This window comes from Hesperophylax consimilis, chromosome 28 (assembly GCF_061612785.1).
Source record: "Hesperophylax consimilis isolate HC1 chromosome 28, BYU_Hcon_1.0, whole genome shotgun sequence".
Taxonomy (NCBI): Eukaryota; Metazoa; Arthropoda; class Insecta; order Trichoptera; family Limnephilidae; genus Hesperophylax; species Hesperophylax consimilis.
Window position 1 is genome coordinate 22,430,688 of NC_142863.1, and position 24,225 is coordinate 22,454,912.

The 24,225-nt window shown below is 37.4% G+C and overlaps 1 protein-coding gene across 1 annotated transcript; it reads right to left on the reverse strand.

Annotated features, from left to right (window-relative positions):
• Positions 1-5,145: 5,145 nt before the first annotated feature.
• On the reverse strand, positions 5,146-21,279 carry LOC149410377 (serine protease snk-like). Its single transcript, XM_089648804.1, has 11 exons — positions 21,127-21,279; positions 18,941-19,044; positions 18,484-18,544; positions 16,073-16,170; positions 14,982-15,099; positions 13,639-13,790; positions 12,088-12,197; positions 9,994-10,152; positions 7,455-7,566; positions 6,606-6,737; positions 5,146-6,480 (listed from the first exon to the last, which is right to left on the reverse strand). Exons 1-11 carry the CDS (start codon positions 21,191-21,193, stop codon positions 6,298-6,300), a joined length of 1,296 nt encoding a protein of 431 aa, XP_089504930.1. The 5' UTR covers positions 21,194-21,279; the 3' UTR covers positions 5,146-6,297.
• Between the last annotated feature and the right edge of the window lie 2,946 nt (positions 21,280-24,225).

Below are 24,225 nucleotides of genomic sequence, written 5' to 3' on the forward strand. Positions count from 1 at the left end.
AATTTAAGTTTTTTCGTTCCTGGAAACGGTACAAGAATCCTCTAGATTACCAACCTTTCTCAATACTTTGCAAAAGACAAAAGAAAATTTCTAGTCATACTCGTCATAACGTCTACATTGCTCGATTGGAATCAGATATACAAAATAATGTAATATAAAAAAATATGGAATTATGTTAAGACGTAAAGAAAATCTCCCACTATACCAGAACATATGACCTATTATTCGACGACAGCAAAGAAGTTACAGACTTGTTTGCTGATTACTTCTCAACAGTCTTTAGATATGAATTTCCAACACTCAATGTTAATAATAAGGAAGATCCTCTGAACAACACAATCCTCAATTAGAATAAATGAAGAAATCACTTTGAAATACCTTTCAAGCATAGATATTAAAAAAGGACCAGGAATTGATAGGCTACCCGGAGTTTTTATATGCAACTGTAGTAAGTATATTTGTCTACCGGTTTGCGCTATCTATAAAAAATCACCAACAGAAGGAACGTTTCACCTCAAGTGGAAATCAGCCGTTATCACACCCATCTATAAAACCGGTGATAAGCATGAAGTTAAAAACTATAGTCCAATTTCCCAACTTCCTATTTTAAGCAAAGTTCTAGAAAAAATTTTCTTTTATGAATTATACTCGGCTATTTCCACAATCATTACACTGAATCAGCACGGATTCATGAGAGGTCAGTCTTCAACATCCAACCTGGCCCTTTTCATTAACTTCTTGCATAGCAAGATGGATGATAAAGAGCAGGTTGATACTATGTATACAGACTTCTCTAAGGCTTTCGATCGCGTAATACACTCAATTCTTTTGAAAAAGCTCGTCTTACTTGGTATACACACTGACATGTTTAGATGGATTAAATCTTACATTAGTAACCGTAATCAGGTAATCTTAATCAACGGTGTCTTCTCAAAATCTATCGAGGTAATATCTGGTGTCCCCCAAGGGTCCCACCTAGGGCCGCTAATGTTCAACATTTATATAAATGACATTGGATCATGTTTTCAAAATTCCAAATATGAACTTTATGCTGATGACATCAAAATGTTCAAAGTTATTCGTTCTCTTTCTGACTGCGAAGCTTTACAAAGTGACCTAGATAGGGTTTGCAAGTATTACAAAGTTAACTGTCTAGATATCAATGTTTCTAAATGTCACACTATGACATTCACTAGAAATAAACATGTAATTAAGAACTCCTATTCACTCAACAATGAACCTGTCATCTCTAAAACGGAATGTAAAGACCTCGGCGTTTACCTTGATAGCAAACTTATATTTAATAAGCACATTGACTCAATCGTTAATAGGTCGTATAAAATTCTTGGTTTCGTGCTTCGTATAAGTAAAGTATTCAATAATCCGCGTACAATTGTAATGTTTTATTTCGCATTGGTCAGAAGTACACTGGAATATGCATCGCCTATTTGGAATCCACAATATAAACTTTTCATAGATAGTATAGAACGTATCTAAAACATATTTATAAAATTCAAATTCAACAATAACTTTGAGTGTACATTTGAAACTTTGCACCAAAGACGAGCAGTAGCTGACTCAATATTTATACACAGAATTTTAAACAATGACATTGATTGTACCGAACTTAGCAGACATTACAAGGAAACATATCATAGGTACACAACATGAAGTATCTTATTCCTGTATATTGTTTCATCTCTGTCAATCATGTACTGTTTATTATGGTTATAGCAAAAATCTCTCGGCAAATGCCTAATTTGCATTTAAAGAAAAACTATGATTTTTCACACCTTTAACTTATTTTATGAAAACAAAATACATTTTAATAATTTCATATAATAATCTTTTATAGTTTACAAATATATAGATATTATCTTCAAAAACAACAAAAACAAAAACTAGTGCCATTTACTTACATGATAGTTTTTTAGGCATAGTACAAAGTATGGTAATTTGTTTAGCTTTTCAGAAAAATCACCTCAAGGGTACAAATTTTACTTTAAATTAAAATCAAAACATAAGGAATAGAAACCAAATACAGAAAGTAATACTATATAGCTTCAGTTTCTGGGACACCATTCCGTTTAATTAGGACATATTCCCGTCTGAAGTTCATCCAAAATGTGTCTCAGTAAACGAATTTTAGTTAAGAAGTGCGGGCGTACGTCGCAAGCGAGGACAGGGGATACGCCGCTCTACGAGAGTTCCAGGTTCATTCAGCATAGAACATATAACATATACAATGATATGCATGTATGTAGTAAAACTAATAATATAAAAACAATAGTAATATAAAAAAATAAATAAATAATATATTAAAAAAAAAACAATAATGGATTTGGCTGCCTCGGTGTTGATAGTCAAATCCGGAGATGTCATGTTGCATAACAACAGACTCTAAATCTGCTTCTCCAGTCCACGAGTCCAGTCCTATCCAGTCCAGTCAACAGTCCAGTCTTCAATTCAATCAGACCATGATTTTATTTAAGTTTTCCGATTCTGTTCTGCCACTTTCTATCAGCCATACTGTAATTCGCTTTTTAAGAGGGTCCGTTTTATATTGCTGTGGTTGTTTGAATCCATTATATACCATTAATATCGTTGTCCAAGCCTTGTATTCATTTTTGGTACTATCACTCTTTGTTCTGTTCTTAATCTTGTCGTGTACCTATGATCTACAAGACTGAAGCTTGGGGTTGTTCGTATAGTACATTATAAGTGCATGTATGCAGATCTGCCGTACATCCAATAATTTTGCTTCCTCGAATAAGGCTGTCGATGGATACATGTAAGGTTTTTTACCCAACACTCTTACTACAGCTTTTTGCGCCTTAGCTAATAGATCTTGGTTTTCGCTGCACCACCCCAGCTTAGTATGCCATACCTCATAATAGAATGGCACAATTTTAATTATTTTACTGTTAACAATGTTGCATATATCTTAGTTTCCTTATTTGTTTGGACGTATTTTCAATGTGCGCTCTCCAGGTTAAAGAGTCATCCATAAAAGTTCCCAGATATTTGACTAATTCTACCTTTACAAGGTCTTGGCAGCGCATTGGTTTGGTATTTGTGCTCCTGGGGTAAAACAAGTGTCATTTACATGAACTTTTATTTTCATGTTACTGTAGGGCTTATTTCTTTTGTTTATAGAAAAAAAACATTGAAAGTTTTTTATTTGTATGTAATATCAAGAGGTTGCATTCTAGCCACTTTGATACTCTTACTAGACCTGTTCCAGATTTTCATTTTATATCCTCCCTCATATCTCCTTTGAAAAGTCAAACTGTATCATCGGCAAATGATATAATTTTTTTCCATTTACAAGGTCCATTTTGCATAGTTAGTTTATATAAACAAGAAAAAGTATTGGTCCAAGCGTACTGCCCTGGGGTCCTCCGAATAGTTTTTTTTTTCGAGTTACTTAATTAATTATCTTTCTTTACCACTTGAGTTCTTTCCGAGAGGTAGTCATCAAACCATGCGAGTGGGATACCTCTCACACTCACCATTTCTAGTTTCCTCTATAGATTTTTTGTGATATTGTGTCAAACACTTTATGTAAATCTAGAAAGATTCCCATGCATTTCATACCTGCATCTAATTTCATCGCCTGATATTCTGTCATCAGTAATCGCATTTTCGGTTGATTTTCACTGTTGGAAACCCAATTGTTATGGTGAGATTAGTTTGTGCTTATTAAAGAAATTAATTAATCTTACTTTAATGAGCTTTTCAAAAATATTAGAAAGAATAATTAATAGTGATATCGGTTTGTAATGACTCGGAGGGGAGGTATCTCCTCCTTTAAATATTGGACAAATAAAAGATTTTCTGAGACAATTTGAGAATACTCCGGTTTGTATGCTCAAGTTACAAGTGTGTGTTATTGGTGTTATTACACCTTCTTTGCATTTCCTTAAGAAATTTGCAGTGATTCCATCTATTCCAGGTGCTGAGTTGGATTTCAGTTCAGAGATGATCCTATTAATTTCTTCTTTATTTTTATAAGTAATAATTATTAGCCTGAAACACTCATCCACATTGAAAAATCTCCTGATAAAAGATACATGACGCCAACGGGACTTGAACCCGTGTCCTTTCGATTTCCGGTCGACAGCTTTTTTGAAAAATGTAGACAATGAGAGACAATTATTAATTCTGATTATTGACGCATTATTGCTTTCTTTTCCAATCTCCCATTTTTCACACGATCATCACTACTTGATGCCTGTGCTCTAAACATTACAATCCATTTGTTTAGAGAGGGAAATCTATCAAACGCACTGTCAGTTTCAGCACAAAGTCAGGGAGTTTGTTGGGGCTCCACAACAGGAATGTACAGGGTCAGCAGTTGTGTACTGTCTGCATTACCTAAGGGCCCTGTTCTGAGAGGGTAACTTGACTCTGGCTTGGATGGAGTCCCCGTGCCTGAACTGGTCATGGGACCTTTATGGGATGGTCCTATAATAAAATAAATAGCTGTTTTTTATTATATTTTCTGTCAACTCCGCACAACAAAGTACGGCCACCGTCTATCAAGAAAGTGTAGAAATTATAAATTAATCCTACTAGAGTAGTTCCGCCTGATAATATAGTTCTTCTTTGCATTACCTGACTTTCGATTCTTGTTATTTGTAAGTATTTAGTCATCTCTAGATAGTATAAAATAAAGTCTTATCCGCGTCTGTCTGTTTGTGCGCTTAGTTCGTCTAAACTACGCAACGGATATTGATAAATTTTTCACTTTCATTTAGGGAATTTCTTCCTTTTCTTTCTTAGGTTTTAGAGATTTAGATTAGCAAGGCTTAAGAGGGTTCTTGATATGTGCCGTTGCCTCGCCCTTAAAGGCGGTGGTTAGGTCCTCGTTTCTGCACCACTTGAGGTAGTTTTATTTTTATTTTATCAATGAATTTTATGCATTTGTGTATTTTTCTCTTGTTTCTGGCTTGATCTTCCAGAGATCAAGAATTGGATGATGAATGGAAGATGGCTTCTCTTGTTCCAGAGTTTTATTTCTTTCGTTAATTTATTTACCTTCATCCATCGTTGAGCGTAAAGGCTTTTATTGACAATACAGAATACACCAACACTTACACAATACAGAAAAAAAGGTTTCAGTCTGGATCAAAACAAAAGGTGCACAAGTTAAAAAATAATTTATTAAAATTAAAAAAGTCCAAAAATTTACAGTACATAATATATAAGTACAAACACATAATAAAAAAACATTTTCCACGCAGTATCTACCCATCATCCCCACCTTACTTAATGCGGTATTGTTGTCTAGAAAGTTATAGAATAGAGGGAAGTATGAGTACTGACAAATAGTGAGAAGGCAACAAGTAACAAGAACTGAAGGACAGAATGCCAAACTGACTATAATCCAATTTCCAAGAGAGAGGAACAAGTTGTTCTTGGCCCTGGGTTGGCTGATTAGTTGCTAACTATCAATTACTTCATTTTAATCTCACCCAATGGTACATACATTTTACACGCACAAATACAAATCGGCAACTACGATTTCAATAACCAGTTGGCCGATTGACCTCAGATTGAAGTAACGGAATAAGGTCGATAACATATTAATTTTATTTTTTATTACTCAGATAGGAAAAATTTAAGTGCAGCATTTTTGTACTTAAGTTAAGTATAAGAAACAATATTACAAAAATATGTTTTTCTTCTGTAAAACGTGTTTACAATTTAAAAATACAACTGATTTTGATATTAATAAATCATAAAAATCTCCCTTTTATAGAAATAATATAGGTATGTACCTACATTCCACAAAAAGTCATGTTTAAGTACCTTTAACTAATCCCAAGTATGCCTACCCACTGGCCGTGCCTGTGTGGGATTTGTGTAATACATGTTGTCCGGAAACTCATGGTACAAAGGGGAAACTGATGAAACTATCACATAAGTATTTTTTTATTATGTGAGTTTCCATTTTCGAGGAAATCGAGTCAGAAGTTGGAATTTATAATTTTTTTTTTAATTGATAGTATTATAAAATGTGTCGAAGCGTCGACCCGGCTACAAAAGGTTTTAATAGAAAAAATGTAACAAAAGAATTGAAATGCTCTGATCGAACAAAACCAGAGTATTTTTTGGGTTTTCTATGTGACGTAGATGCGCCAGTTTGCCGCTTGTACTACAAGTTTTCATACACCATGTATACACGGGGTACCTCGGGGCACCCCTCAACTAATTCTATTGATACCATTATATGCAGAAAGAAAAAATATTAATTATAAAAAAATAAATTTACAAATTGCTTAAAACATGGTCCTAAACAACAACACCGCTTTCAGGCCACACAATACCCTCTATCCAGGGGACGAAGGTAGATATCCGCGTATTGGTCAATATGCAGGGTGAAATGTTACGCGCGGATACCAACCCCACCAGCAGGTGAGTACAGGCCACCCTGGGGCTGTTGGAAATAGTCAGTGGGGCGCCGTGGTTCCAGCCCTGAGAACAAATAAAGTGATAAGGTGAACACAATTCACATGGCAGATTATTAACTCATTTTAAATAATAAAAAAACATCCTTGTTATAATGAACGTGGTGTACAATGCATCCCAGCGTTACATACCTCACATTTTCCAGCTGTGTTGACTAGGCGGCTGCAAATCTCCAGATCATGTTTTACGCCGGCAGGTTGATAGCGGTTGCCAGCGGGGAATGTTCTAGAGCACTCCTTCTCAGATACTCTCTGCATTGTCGTCTGAAATGTTGAAAAACGTACCAACTAATTGTTTTATCCAATGAGAACAATCCGTATAGTATTACAATGTGAAGTGAGGTTTTGAAAAAATGTGTTTTTTAATGAAAATACTACAAAAGTCTCTCAATTACTCCCAACCGTATAGAACCAATTGTCAATTGAGGAAGTGGGGAGGCGAAGGTGAAGAAGTACCTGACACGATTACAGCCATTTCAAGATACATTCGATCCGGATGAAGATCTTTCACCAGGGCGATACTGAGAGTATCTTCCACTCTGGAACGTTAGAATTACTTTTAATAAATTAATAATTTATCGTGAAATTACACGCGAGGATTTGAAGCAGCTACTTATAAGTGTGTGCTTGAATCAACATTTCATTTCTCCTCTTCAGAGCGGTAGAAATAGCATAAACATGTGGAGATCGGGAAAGAATTCAATAATGTAAGCTTTGTGGAAAAGTTTTATAAAGGGACCCTGAGATGGGTTTGACATGTAGAGCGAATGTACGGAGAAAGGAGTGGATGGTAGAAGAAGACCGGGACTCCCAAGGTAGACACGGCAAGTACTTGGGTCATCTCAAGGTTCAGATTAACAGAACCTAGGTTAGATATCTATTTAAACAAATGTAGAATTAGTACCAGCCACAGCTGTCAATCTTATCGTTATCACATCATTGGTCATTGTTCATTCTAAAGGCAGAGAAATGTGTTCTAACCTTGTGGGTAGATGTGTATTGCTTATTCTGCCCAATGAGGATGAAGCCACTGTCAGGAAGAGTTGTGCCGGTGTGGAGACAGACTGGGATTATACTGCTTGTGAAGGTTACCCTGAAATTGATGTAATTTATTTTTGTAAAACTGTGAAGTGGTAGTACAATGCAATAATATTCCTTAACCCTTCAGGTGCGGTATGCCGATATTCCGGCATGACGCATGACACTCGTGAGACCCTGTCACCTGTTATTTGACATTGGAAATAATGGTAATAAAGTAACAATAAATTATAAAAATTTCATAAAAATAATAAATATCGTGACATTACTTTTCAACAGATTATTGACTGTAACATTGTCATAATAATCACAAATTGGTTTTAATGTCGGTTGTGACTCTGTTCGTAACTCTGGTTCAATGAGCTCCAGAATTTTGATTTATTTTTGGGGTGTTATGCCATATTGCTCCTTATTAAGTCCTTCTTTAGCCCACTTCGGACAGCATTACAGTAATTACAAATAAACATGTAATTTCACATTCGATTACACATCTGCCCTGATGATGGACACTACCATGCTGTCCGAAACGTTGGCTAAAGAAGGAGGTAGCGTAACATGGCATATTACCCCAAAAATAAATCCCTTTAATAACTTTTGCTGTGAAAATTTCAAATCATATCCAGAACTTCGGTTTTGAATTTAAGTGTCATGATTTTCAAAATGGGAACTGATTTGTTGAGAATTCAGACTATCTGTGATTTTTCAAGGGTCTGCGATAGGTATATTTCTACATAAGTCTAAACTGTTTAGTGTGGCGCACAGTTGTAGTCCACCCTTGTATGCGCGCGAGTTCCCTACAGAGCATCAGACCATGTGAAGCAACAGTGGGCCTGTTCCGCTAGCAGGGCATGTAGCAAGAATGGAAGATAACCGATTGAATGGAACTCCGCAGGACTCCGGAGTGTTTGTTGGTCGACCCACACTGAGGTGGCACTATACAGGTGGACCATGTATCCATGTACCAGCATCAGACCATGTGAAGCAACAGTGGGCCTGTTCCGCTAGCAGGGCATGTAGCAAGAATGGAAGATAGGACAGGACATAGGAGTGTTTGTTGGTCGACCTACACTGAGGTGGCACTATACAGGTGGACCATGTATCCATGTACCAGCATCAGACCATGTGAAGCAACAGTGGGCCTGTTCCGCTAGCAGGGCATGTAGCAAGAATGGAAGATAACCGATTGAATGGAACTCCGCAGGACTCCGGAGTGTTTGTTGGTCGACCTACACTGAGGTGGCACTATACAGGTGGACCATGTATCCATGTACCAGCATCAGACCATGTGAAGCAACAGTGGGCCTGTTCCGCTAGCAGGGCATGTAGCAAGAATGGAAGATAGGACAGGACTCCGGAGTGTTTGTTGGTCGACCTACACTGAGGTGGCACTATACAGGTGGACCATGTATCCATGTACCAGCATCAGACCATGTGAAGCAACAGTGGGCCTGTTCCGCTAGCAGGGCATGTAGCAAGAATGGAAGATAGGACAGGACATAGGAGTGTTTGTTGGTCGACCTACACTGAGGTGGCACTATACAGGTGGACCATGTATCCATGTACCAGCATCAGACCATGTGAAGCAACAGTGGGCCTGTTCCGCTAGCAGGGCATGTAGCAAGAATGGAAGATAGGACAGGACTCCGGAGTGTTTGTTGGTCGACCTACACTGAGGTGGCACTATACAGGTGGACCATGTATCCATGTACCAGCATCAGACCATGTGAAGCAACAGTGGGCCTGTTCCGCTAGCAGGGCATGTAGCAAGAATGGAAGATAGGACAGGACTCCGGAGTGTTTGTTGGTCGACCTACACTGAGGTGGCACTATACAGGTGGACCATGTATCCATGTACCAGCATCAGACCATGTGAAGCAACAGTGGGCCTGTTCCGCTAGCAGGGCATGTAGCAAGAATGGAAGATAGGACAGGACATAGGAGTGTTTGTTGGTCGACCTACACTGAGGTGGCACTATACAGGTGGACCATGTATCCATGTACCAGCATCAGACCATGTGAAGCAACAGTGGGCCTGTTCCGCTAGCAGGGCATGTAGCAAGAATGGAAGATAGGACAGGACATAGGAGTGTTTGTTGGTCGACCTACACTGAGGTGGCACTATACAGGTGGACCATGTATCCATGTACCAGCATCAGACCATGTGAAGCAACAGTGGGCCTGTTCCGCTAGCAGGGCATGTAGCAAGAATGGAAGATAGGACAGGACATAGGAGTGTTTGTTGGTCGACCTACACTGAGGTGGAACTATTCCTAATAATATGTATGTACACACTTAAATGTTTATACAATGGAATGCAGAAATACGGCAGTTCTGAAGGTTCTGCAGATAGCTCAGTTGCTAGAGTAAACGCCGGAATAGCAAATAGTCTTTTATTGAAATTCCAGTCGCACCCATGAACTTATTAGTTTTGTGATTTTTACTAACATTATTCCAATGTTTTGTATAATTATGAAAAGCTTACTGTCTGTCAAGCTGCAGAAGGGTGATGTCGTTATACACGAATGAGTAAGCATGGTTGTATAGTGGGTGGGCGTGTGTTTTTATCACATCGTATATAGCGTCAGGGTTGTACTGAGGTGTAAAGTTCCCCCCCAATCCGACGAACTTGACCTTCTCTGAGCTGAAACAAAAGAAGTGCAGGTTATATTAACATTGCCATGTGCATCTTAAGTAGGTCTAATTGTCAAATACAATCACTACGACATCTGAGATTCACCAGCATAATATATTTGTTATGGTTTTATATTTCCAAGGAAAACCGCTGATTCAATTCAATTCAATTTTTCATTCTTTTAAAAACATTACAAAATTGTTATTTCAAAGCGTCTTAAAATAAATTGCATTCATATAAGTCGGTACATACATACTAGTATTACAAAGCAGTATTTAGTGTAGCTTTACACTATGGCGTATAATTTGTAAAGATGGAGTGAAAAATAAAATAACTACGTACCATACTAGCGACAACAAAGAAGCTGTTTAAAAGCAACTTTTTAAAAACTAAATATATATACGTCGATATCGGAATTGATTCTGTTCAACTACTGACTCATCTCACTAACTTCTACAAATTAATTCAAAATCAGAATATTAAAAAAACGACATTATTAAACTAGGCCTCGGGAAAATAATTTCACTTAGGACCTATGCCATCTTTGGGATAGCTGTGTAGTGGGTTATTTTGAGGAAAGAAAGTATTTCTTGAAGAGGGTCTTGAAGAAACCAATATCTTAGGAGGGAACAAACACAGCCAAGCTGTAGAATTAAAAAAAAAACAAATCTTTGAAACAACCTGTTCTCAAGTGAAAAGTGTGATAACTGTGTAAAAATATTTGGCGGATCTCACGGCTATGCGCCGGTGCCAAAGGATCTATGATGCTCGTTAACCGGAGCATCTTCCATTGAAATACCGGTACTTACTTATAATTCTTGTATCCCAAATTCAACGGAAACACTCCAAAAGCAATCTGTATTTCTTAAACTTGCTGGAGGTCTAGCACGGTCAGTCGATAAAGCCATATGTCATATATGGTCAACAATTGATAAGAAATGATCCGACGGCCGATAAACATATTTTAGGCCTCCATAGCATCAGATAAGCTTCGTTTAACTGTCAATATACACATCTTCTTTAATAATGTCGTTCGTTATGCAAAATTACTGGCTTATTAACGAACAGAGTTGAACTAACGAAGCTCTTAGAATTGGAAAAGAAGTCGTATAAGCGGTGAATTGAGGCCGGATCGGGAAAGACTGGTTGACGAAGACCTTTTGACACCTCCAGCAGGACTCTCTCGGAACTCCTCGCACCGCAGTGGGAGGGATGGATTCATAACTAACCCCCAGATTCCTATTCACCCCTTGTACCTTTTTCCTTCCCATAACTTCCCATCCTTCCTTTCCTAAAAAGACGCCCCACACAGCATCCCCAAAGAGGACGTAGGTCTTGAGGGGAACTATTTTTCTCCGGGCCTCCTGTGTGAAGCTAATAGTAAGCATAATTTCTTCTGAAGTCATAAGATTTATTAGTAGATATTTAATACGTGTTTACTTATAAAACAAATATATGGTTTTTGTACCGTTTTTTAAATTTTAAATAAGGACTTATACAAAATGGTCACTATCACAATGACATTTCTGTTTTCAAATATTCTTCAGGCAGGTAGGTGCCATAATGTTGAAAAAATGCAAATAAGAAAGTAAACACGACAATTTTACATAGAAAGTAATCTTTACTGAACAATTAAAACGGCCACCATTCTGAACCCAAAACTAAACATACAGACGATGAAATGCAAAACGATCGAGTTATAACAGGACTTCGCAACGCTCAATTCATTCAATTATGTGAGGAAAATTCACTAGTTCGCCGCTTATATCACGAGTTTCCCGACACCGTGTACACCACAAGTTTGTGAAATATCGTCTGAAATGCGCTTAAATCTTTAAGGTCAGATCGTTCAAATATCAAACCAATTTGATTGTCTATATTCATCGTTGCAGTCATTATTACAAGGAGGAGTTGAATTTAAAAATGAAGAAACAATAAACTCACCCAAGCGTTGTAATGAGGTATGCAGAGCTCAGCACCCACCTGTCACTCAGTAATGTCACTGGAGGTCCCTCCCAGGAGATCTCTTCTCTCCGACCTGATCCAAGTCGTCCCTGGGAACACAACACATCTTCATATTAATCTCTAAGCAAGTGTTGTTTTAAATTGCTCGCAAAATGTTTGCTGATTTTCGTTTTTTTCATTTGATTTGTTCATTTTTTACTGCCAACCATCTGGAACCAGTGACACTATGGCATCCCAACCAACCATCTGGAACCAGTGACACTATGGCATCCCAACCAACCATCTGGAACCAGTGACACTATGGCATCCCAACCAACCATCTGGAACCAGTGACACTATGGCATCCCAACCAACCATCTGGAACCAGTGACACTATGGCATCCCAACCAACCATCTGGAACCAGTGACACTATGGCATCCCAAATTGCGGTGTGTTGTGAGACTGAAGGTAGTGGGAAGTACCTGCCTATCCAGATATAATCACGTATGACCGTGTTAAAAATAAGGAAATTGTCACCAAACCAGTTATGATTAAACTGTACTTGTATATTACATACTATTTTAAATGAATACATAATAACACAACGTGACCAGCACATACCGGGATTTGAACCCGCGACCTCCGGATTGCTAGTCGGGTGCCCTGGACTGGCCGGAGATGGTAGGGTTATATCACTTGATGTAAAATATCGTAAAACATCTCAGTATTGCCCCGGTGAAAGGCCATCAGAATGGAAACTGTTCCCCACTTCACTACCTTCAGAAACTGCGTAATGGTTAGTTAGTATTTTAATAAATAAATTAATATTTTAGGTTTTAATCTACCTATTTATATAAATACAAACATGAAATTGTTGTTATAAACCGCAATTACATATATAATATTCAGAGATGTGCAAAATGGGTACCCAAAACCATTTGAAATGCAAAATGGAAATGGGTCAAAACTTTTCCATTTGAAAATGCAAAATGCAAAATGGTTTTTAGAAAAATACCTATTTTCAAAATGCATTGAAAATGCAAAATGGTTTCTCAGGTCAAATAATTAAAATAATAATTTAATTTTTAAACAATTTTGCTATTTAATAATGGACATCAATGTAGAACAAACATCTTACATGATGGTAAATCCAAAAACACCACGACTACAGATTATGAAACCACAAAATATTTGCTAATGTTGCCAACGTAAAAACGTAGAAACTGCTATCTAACATTTAATATTACAGCGTCATGGCCCCATGTTCAGTATTTGAATCAGTATTTTTTGTAATGGTATCACTCAATTGCCAGGGCTCCTACCAGGGAGCAACTTGACAAATGTAAATTATCTCTCATAGCGAGGTTGAGGACCGACTGATATTTGGCGCTTATGAAAAAAAGATGAGTGGAGATAGTAGGAAGAATGTTGCAAAAAAGCATTTAAAATGGAAAATGCATTGAGAACAGCATTTCCATTTGAAATGGATTTATTTGAAATAAAGCACATCTCTGATAATATTTGACTTAATAACAATGTGTGCAACTTACAAAGTGCGGGGCCTCGGTGCTATTTGCCATGGGAGTCTGTGTGTGTTCCAAATAAGGTTCTGTTGAGAGTGGAGGGCACAGGTCTCTCCGAGACCAGCCGATACTTGTTTGTTGGCACGGGAATATAACGTTTTCAACCAGCTCTAAGCAGTCTGCAAGAGAAACAAAAATAAATACAAACAAACGTTACAAGTGCCTACAGTTATTGATGGGACTAAGTGGAAGATATTTGTGATAAAGCAGACGTGGAAAGCCAGGGAGTTCTCCTTTGCTCTGTTACCTCTGACTGGTCTTCCTTCTCCAAGAACTGAGGAGACTTGCGCTAGTAGGGCAGTTCCTCTGCGAAGCGGACATGTTGCAGTGTTCACACCTCAGCTATTATATCAGATTATAGATCTTATCGGACTTAACAGATATTTTTTACAGTGCAAGAAGCCAAGGCGCTGATAATACCTGACACTAACACAGCGCCCTTGTGTTTTCTCGCATTTAGCTCAGTCGGCCCCATGTCTAGGTAGGTTATTTGAAGAGTTTTTTTACCAATACAACAAAATCCCCAATTAAATTACTGAGATTGAAAAATGATTCATTTTAAAGAGAAATTAAGAAAGCGTGTCTTCCTCAAATTTTGATGTTTTGTTTATGATTTAATATGTTTAAATTTTAAATATTTAAAGACGTATTATTTATTTTTTATTTACACGTATTTCTAAAATGATTAGCACGCACAATGATGTAAGCTAAGTAAAGATTAATAAAATACATTTTCATAGTATCTTCTAACTATTCTGCCACAGTCCCATGGAACTTTGGGGGCCCTGGAGATGAGTGAAGTGAGGAGAGGGGCGAGATGGAAAATCAACCCAAGAGCAAAGGAGGTGGCGCCTTGTGGAACTGATTCCTCATCGCTTTGGATCACTACGCTACTGGCTGATCTGATCGCCTTGAGATATACTAAGCCCGTATTTACCAATCTATCGATGTTATTTACAAAACACACATGATTATATGTCTGAAAGTTTACAATGAAAATGTCAATGGCAATGTGACGCCACGCCGAGCCAACAAGACTGTCTGCTCATCCATGGAATAAACATATAATATGGCAGATCTTGTCTCACGTTGAGAAGCCATTGAGTTCAAGCACACACAGACTAAAATCTTTAGTATCTACCACTCTCAAGTCTACGGCATGTTATTTTACATCAATTAAAATGTTAAATAACTTGCTCATGTCGTGATAGATCCCTCGACCATGTAGGACGTCATTACATGGCCGTTTCTGATACATGGTTACTCGCTGTACAATCAACTGATCTTTTTGAAACTTATTTAATACTCACAATCAGCCGCCTTTGATCCGGTAAGCTGCTGCGAGACTAGTCCCTTGGACAAAGGCGGACAGGGCTTTGTGCAGCAAATAATGTCTTCCTCTGTATGATTGTCCGGGGAATGACATCTCTGAAATCCAACATACATAACATATAACTCGAAATAACAAATAATAGCAATGATTCAATGGGGTGAACTAGGCAACAATTATCATTGCCCTGCTGATGGACACTGCAAAGCTGTCTGAAACGTCGCGCAACACAGTTTATTACCTCAAAAATCAAATTATTCTTTGGTTATATTTAACATATGCCTACTCTGATGTAAAATTCACTCTTCCTGTGTTAACGGTGAGAGAGCTGCTGAACTTGAATGAGTAGATTGCGGTGAAAAGTGTCTTTGTTTGTTTAGAAGTGATACCGTGTTGCCCTCCTTCTGTGTCTTTTCTTCGGTTTCAAATTTATATCTGAGTTATACTTCCCTGTTCTCGTTTGTCAAGCAATCCGAGATATATTTGACTTATCTCTGATTTGGGAATCGATTAATTCTGACCAATGACGTGACGGTTGTGGTTTCGAATGATTTTTGACAGAATCGATTCCTTGTTCAATGACATTTTAAAACGATTGTCTTGGCAGTGTGATGATTTTTGACATTATCGATTTGTCCGTGATAATGTATAAAAATAATTCGATGGTCAAAAAGATCGAGTAAATCATCGATTGTGTCCATCGCTAGTGTATTATGGCCCCGTATATCAGCCAGTCTTTGTCCCCGCTATGAGAGGTATTTACTTCTGTCAAGTTGCTCCCTGGTAGGAGTCCTGGTAAGTGACACCATCAAATTACATAAAAATACTGATATACGGGGCCTATATCACAGAATAAGTATCTGTGCGGAAAATGAGTGTAGAGGTAATATTGTTTTTTTTTTGTAAAATACTTAGTAAATAAACATGTTTTAATGAAAATCTATCGATTTAGAATAAAATGGTGAATTTCATTTAACAAACATTGTATTAAAGTTAACTTACGCTGGCGATGAAAATGAATTTTTATAACTTGCTGACGGGAAGTTTTTATGATGTAATTCAGTTGTTTACCTCTGGTAGTATGGCTTTTTTGGCAGCAAGCATCGCCACCTGGCAGTTGGAGAATAGAGCGCATGCTCCCGGTATCCCCTTCACGAAGCAGGTCTTACCTACAAGCACACAGTACACAGATACACCAGGGTACATAGGGAGAGACCATCGCCTACTACAAGTACACAGCACACAGATACACCAGGGTACATAGGGAGAGACCATCGCCTACTACAAGCACACAGCACACAGATACACCAGGGTACATAGGGAGAGACCATCGCCTACTACAAGCACACAGCACACAGATACACCAGGGTACATAGGGAGAGACCATCGCCTACTACAAGCACACAGCACACAGATACACCAGGGGACATAGGGAGAGACCATCGCCTACTACAAGCACACAGCACACAGATACACCAGGGGACATAGGGAGAGACCATCGCCTACTACAAGCACACAGCACACAGATACACCAGGGTACATAGGGAGAGACCATCGCCTACTACAAGCACACAGCACACAGATACACCAGGGTACATAGGGAGAGACCATCGCCTACTACAAGCACACAGCACACAGATACACCAGGGGACATAGGGAGAGACCATCGCCTACTACAAGCACACAGCACACAGATACACCAGGGTACATAGGGAGAGACCATCGCCTACTACAAGCACACAGCACACAGATACACCAGGGTACATAGGGAGAGACCATCGCCTACTACAAGCACACAGCACACAGATATACCAGGGTACATAGGGAGAGACCATCGCCTACTACAAGCACACAGCACACAGATACACCAGGGTACATAGGGAGAGACCATCGCCTACTACAAGCACACAGCACACAGATACACCAGGGTACATAGGGAGAGACCATCGCCTACTACAAGCACACAGCACACAGATACACCAGGGTACATAGGGAGAGACCATCGCCTACTACAAGCACACAGCACACAGATACACCAGGGGACATAGGGAGAGACCATCGCCTACTACAAGCACACAGCACACAGATACACCAGGGTACATAGGGAGAGACCATCGCCTACTACAAGCACACAGCACACAGATACACCAGGGTACATAGGGAGAGACCATCGCCTACTACAAGCACACAGCACACAGATACACCAGGGGACATAGGGAGAGACCATCGCCTACTACAAGCACACAGCACACAGATACACCAGGGTACATAGGGAGAGACCATCGCCTACTACAAGCACACAGCACACAGATACACCAGGGTACATAGGGAGAGACCATCGCCTACTACAAGCACACAGCACACAGATATACCAGGGTACATAGGGAGAGACCATCGCCTACTACAAGCACACAGCACACAGATACACCAGGGTACATAGGGAGAGACCATCGCCTACTACAAGCACACAGCACACAGATACACCAGGGTACATAGGGAGAGACCATCGCCTACTACAAGCACACAGCACACAGATACACCAGGGTACATAGGGAGAGACCATCGCCTACTACAAGCACACAGCACACAGATACACCAGGGTACATAGGGAGAGACCATCGCCTACTACAAGCACACAGCACACAGATACACCAGGGGACATAGGGAGAGACCATCGCCTACTACAAGCACACAGCACACAGATACACCAGGGTACATAGGGAGAGACCATCGCCTACTACAAGCACACAGCACACAGATACACCAGGGTACATAGGGAGAGACCATCGCCTACTACAAGCACACAGCACACAGATATACCAGGGTACATAGGGAGAGACCATCGCCTACTACAAGCACACAGCACACAGATACACCAGGGTACATAGGGAGAGACCATCGCCTACTACAAGCACACAGCACACAGATACACCAGGGTACATAGGGAGAGACCATCGCCTACTACAAGCACACAGCACACAGATACACCAGGGTACATAGGGAGAGACCATCGCCTACTACAAGCACACAGCACACAGATACACCAGGGGACATAGGGAGAGACCATCGCCTACTACAAGCACACAGCACACAGATATACCAGGGTACATAGGGAGAGACCATCGCCTACTACAAGCACACAGCACACAGATACACCAGGGTACATAGGGAGAGACCATCGCCTACTACAAGCACACAGCACACAGATACACCAGGGTACATAGGGAGAGACCATCGCCTACTACAAGCACACAGCACACAGATACACCAGGGTACATAGGGAGAGACCATCGCCTACTACAAGCACACAGCACACAGATACACCAGGGGACATAGGGAGAGACCATCGCCTACTACAAGCACACAGCGCACAGATACACCAGGGTACATAGGGAGAGACCATCGCCTACTACAAGCACACAGCATACAGATACACCAGGGTACATAGGGAGGGACCATCGTCTACTGGATAAGTACTGTACCTTCTAATACTGACTCCTGAGGACAGCAGACAATCGGAACCGTGCCCTCATGAGCGCATATCTGAAAACAATATTAATTGTAATTTAAAACGCATTATCTAACCGTCCATTGTAGTATTTATATATTTCAGAGCTTCTAGATTATTCAGGAATAGACCTATCCCATTTCTGAGATTAGAATATGAAAGAGCAAGTAAAAAGATTACCACCGAGAATCAAACCGGGACCATGCTAAAACCGTAACACTCTAAAATTATACTATTTTATTTCATTTTTCGAAAATTTTTTACTAAAAAAAATATATGTATATACTTCACATAACATAAAAAATTCAGAAGGGTTTGATAGCAGGCAATATGAAAGATATCTCATTTAATATCTGTGATATGTATGTATAGTACAGTGGATGTACAGATTGGTTACGATGATCTATAACAGAATCAAGTAGTGGTTTCACCTGAAGAGGTATTCCTTCTTGGAAGGCATCAATGACGACGCGGCACTGAGATATATGCCTGCATATGCCTGGCCGCCCGGTACTCTCCACGGTGCAAGAATCACCTGTAACATAGCACAATAACAGGTGACACATACAGACACGCTATCAGACATACATTCCCATTGGTAGTGATTCGAGCGATGTGCTGAAATAGACCAGACCATGACGTGTAATAACCTTAATACACCAAGAGAGAAGAAAGTCGTGGCATATCAAAAGCCAAATACAAGAAACGTATTACGAAAAGATACATAGTTATATCCTTTCTGCTTTATGCGCACAAGGAATATATTACTATACACGTTTCAATGGGTATTTTCCAGGATAATGCGAAAATACTTAGTACACATATTGTGTATGACTATTTCTGCCCAAAATGTTCAAGCAAAAATATTATCTTTTTCTATCTCTAGACTTGAAAATATTATAAAAGGTTTAAGGACTTACCCAATATTAATCTTCTATTTCCTGAATTTGAAAATATTATAAAACAGATTTCAGGGGCTCTCAAACATTGAAATTTTTCGTGTTCATAAAATTATAAACTTTATAGAAATTTATTATTTGAGAAAATATAATTTAAAACACGTGAAAATATAGACTAACAAAAGAAAAGATACATTAAAACATGGGCCAACGGTTGCCCAACATTACTGGAAGAAATATTTTTTTTACAAAAAATTTTCTTTTTGCCAAATATATGCTTTGATGTACAAAATAACAAAAATATTACAGAACACAGGCCAGAGAAAAAATTAAATATTTAATAAAATAATTAATTTTTCGGAGACTTTTTTTATAAATACATTAAATAAAAAAATAACATAAAATATGTATTTTTATTTATTCTTGGCTAATTTATATAGCGCCACTTTTGTGAGACCTCACTTCAGGGGATACAAAACTTGGGTTAGAGGGTTTCAAATATTTCTAAGAGAGAAAATTTTAATATTTTGTCAAATAATTTAATAATTAGAAAAATAAATCATTTATAATTTTATAATATATGTAGATTGGATACGCCTTTCTGAAAAGTTTGAGAACTTTTAGTGGGTGGCTCATATTTTCTTTTTTATTATCATGTAATCAAAATTTAAATTATCGACGTGTTCCAAAATAATTTGAGTTCAAAAAATATATATTATTTTCCAAAAATGATTTTGGTTCTTTAATATTTATTCTATAATAATAACTATTTCGGTTCTATAATATTGTCATGTGATTATTAAAAGTTAATTTCAGATAATAAATAATTTTAAGTATCATATTTTAAAAAGTTTGAAAACCCGTGACCTGTGCAGTTCAATATTTAATTCTTTCGGTATTTTATGTTTACTTGTAATTATGTAACAAAAAGATTTGAATTGTTTTATATAATATTTAATTATCATAATATTAAATATTATATAATATTATAAGAATTAAATATTATATAATATTTAATTCTTTCGGTATTTTATGTTTACTTGTAATTATGTAACAAAAAGGTTTTAATTGTTTTATATAATATTTTATTCTTATAATATTAAATATTATGTAATATTTAATTCTTATGATATTAAATATTATTTAAATATTAAATAATATTAAAAATTATATAAATATTATATAATATTAAATATTATATAATATTTCATTCTTTCGGTATTTAATGTTTACTTGTAATTATGTAACAACAAGATTTTAATTGTTTTATATAAAATTTTCTCTTTATTACATTTTATAATACAAAATATGAATTAAAAAAAAATTTCGACTATTACATAATTTTAGAAAAGTTTAAAAACATTAAGAAGCTCAGGATTCCAAATTTAAAAAAATATATATTAAAAAATATATGACAAAAATGTTCCCGAATATAAAAAGACTTGTTGAATGTTTTAAAAAATAAATCTAAAAGATTGAAAATCTCTGATTAAAATTAAAATAACATGCTTAGGAGTTATTCAAAAATATATTTTTTTAAATGTTATGTTACCTAAAAGTATTTCTTAAAGTTGATGTATAATTTTATGGTACCTAATTGTATTTTTAAAGTTGATCTATAATTTGAAAAATGTAATCGACAAGTTGAAATAAGTTTTAATATAATATCTGCAAACGCAGATGGGATGCACAAAAGAGTTAATAGATAGAATTATTACCTTTCTGTAGTCCCATGACACAATCCAACATTAATAACGTGAACACAATCTCTAGAAAATAACGCATTATGATTTTTTCACGACAATGAATTTAAACAAAAAGCACCGATTCAGTTCTGATTTGAAGACACAATGCGATGTTAAAATCTCGGCTACCATTTTTATTAGTTTATAATCAGCACTTTAACTTTTAGGGTCACGCAACAGATTATTAAGAGGAAGCTACAAGCCAAAAATGTGTATATTCTTGGTATACCTTATATTGCAGGTAATAGGCATTCAAATCGATTGACAAATGGAGTCTAGAAACGTTCGATTTCAAGCACATAACTGGATTTTATTTATTTTGTCAATAATTTTATAAGAAAGCAAAAAGTTAATCAAGCGAAACGTCGCAGTTAATCTTAGCTATAAAAATTTTATTTTTTCATTACGAGTTCATACATTTCTATTGAAAAAATATTTTTTTAGTAGCTTACATTTATATTTTTTGTTCAGTAATTATTTTTTTTGATTTGTATTCTAATGAAGCGAAACGATAGGAAAACCTTCAATTTATCTAAAGCATATTTTTCGGTATTCATAATGTACACCAATTCGTCATAAAGATTAATCAAAATAGTGATTTAACATTAAGCTTCGCCTTAAGATGAAGCTAAAAGCCAAAAGTGTGTATATTCTTGGTATACCTCATATTGTAGGTTGTAGGCATTAAAATCGCTTGACACAATCGCTTGTCTGGAAACGCTCGATTTCAAGAATTCACAAAACTCGCATTTCTTTATTTTGTCAATAATTTTATAAGAAAGCAAAAAGTTAATCAAGCGAAACTGTTGCAGATAATCTTAGCTATAAAACTGTATTTTTTTTCCATTACGCGTTCATACATTTCTATTGAAAAAAAAAATTTTTTAGTAGTTTACATTTATATTTTTTATTCAGCAATTATTTTTTTTATTTGTATTCAACTAAAGCGAAACGATAGGAAAAACTTCAATTTATCTAAAGCATATTATCTGATGGTATTCATAATGTTCACCGTTTTTATACGACCTTTGTTTTTGATGAATTGAAGTTTCGCCAAGTACGGCTGCTTATATACATCTGTCAACAATGTAAAGTATAGAATTGCGGACGTATTATCGTGTTGGCCACATATTACGGAGCTGCCCTGACTAAAGAAACAAAGAATTGGCTAAAGAAACACGTCGCAACATGCAACACGAGCCGTACTGTGTACTGTATTGTGCCTGTACAGGGCAGGCCCTGGAAACACGGCATAATACCCCAACAATAAATTAAAAGTACATTATCTAGAACATGTCCGTAATTGTTTCTCCGTGGTCGAGGGGAAAGGCTATCGACTAGCAAACTGGACGTCGCGGGTTTAAGTCCCGGCGTGCCCAAGTAAATTTGTGTGATTTCATAAATAAATTACTCATTTAAAAATATATATATATATATATAGTATATACTGTTCCAGAGTGGAAGATACTCACAGTATCGCTCTGGTATAAGATCACCATTCAGAATTGGACCGTTGCTTGAAATGGCTTTGGCCGTGTTTGGTGACCTTAGTTGAATAGCTAGTTACTTCCCCACCAGTCGCTAATCTGCCTGAATTGTCTGACTAACCAATAACCATCACGCTATCAATATCCCCACGGGGGTAGTCAGATATGATTGTCCTCAACACAACTCCCCGGGCCAATAGACGTTGTTCTCACTGCCTGACTTCTTATGTCCAATTATCGGGAAGTTATTTTAAACATTGTTTAATGTAATTATCTCCAATTAATATTAGTGTCTCTGTGGTGGAGGGGTGAAGCTCTCCACAAGTAAGCCAAAGGTCACGGTATATATTAGGTATATTTGTGGCACGTTCCAGACTGGAAGATATCCCAGTATCGCCCTGATGTAAGACAAACATTCACTGACTAGATCTGAATCGTCAGCCACTTCCCCACTACCTGCAGCCTCACAATATACACCAATCGGGGAAGCCATAGTCTCACTGTCTCCAGATGTCATACTTAGCATTTTGCATGTGATATCGATGATATTTTTAAATGACCTTTCAATGGGTTATCTTTCATTCTCGAGCTGCTGGAGATAATATATTTGCAAAACGAAAACTACTTGTACACAATATTATGAAATCAATCGAAATTTTAGTAATTTTAGAGTGTATTTCACTCTCAAATAAGAGAAAACTGAGTCAAACGGCGCCTAGCGCTAGTAAGAACCTCAAGGGCACTGTGTTAGGTGCTAGGTATTATCAACTTGACAAGTCGGCGCCTGGAGCGGATTGCTCCTATCGCGCCTGCCCAGGACCAGCTCTGTCACTATAATGTATAGGTATAAATATAGGTTTACCTATATATTTATTAAATATTTAAAATTTTTGTAACAAAACTTTTGGTTAACATCTGTTTGTAACGTTTTATGTATTCATTTTTCTTGCCAAGCTGCTTCCATTTTAAATCCATTTTAGACTTATAAAATACTTACAGTGATGTATGTTGGTCTCCATCTTTAGCCAACGTTTCGGAGAGTATTACAGTGTCCATCATCAGGGCAGATGTGTAATCTGGGTATTACTAAATAGGTATTTAAAAACGTTCTTAAACGATTCTGGGCAGCAAAGTTCATAAACGCAACGAAAGCACCTAAATATTATTGCTACGGTCTTATTATTGTTTCTCTATCTACACAGACCGACTGAGTCACAGCAACGCTTTGTGGAGTACAACTAGTTTTAAAATAAATATCACCTATAGTTTATTTCAAAACATGTATGAAATATTAATGACGGGTGAAGCTTTGAAAGATAATTAATTTAGTTTAAATGTATATACTGTAATAACATACATATTGTTGACGATAGACGGAAAGTCTGATAATAACATTGACCTATGAAGCCATCCTATGAAGTCAGACTAGCAGTGCATTATGGAGTGCTGATACCAACTCTGATCAGGTGCAGTGAGGCTGACAGAGGAACTGGTAGAGGAAGGATCAAATTAGACCGAACGCTGCACAAATGGAACAATCACCTTTGACCGGCTCACTCATTTGGAGATTGAAAAGAATGCAGGA

Excerpts from the sequence above, each read along its gene's own strand:
- LOC149410377 (XM_089648804.1), bottom strand. The coding sequence starts at position 21,193 with ATGCGTTATTTTCTAGAGATTGTGTTCACGTTATTAATGTTGGATTGT. Across the intron at positions 16,171-18,483 it reads TCAGGAGTCAGTATTAGAAG|GTAAGACCTGCTTCGTGAAG; the intron begins GTACAGTACTTA and ends GTGTGCTTGTAG. Across the intron at positions 6,481-6,605 it reads ACACAGCTGGAAAATGTGAG|GGCTGGAACCACGGCGCCCC; the intron begins GTATGTAACGCT and ends ATTTGTTCTCAG.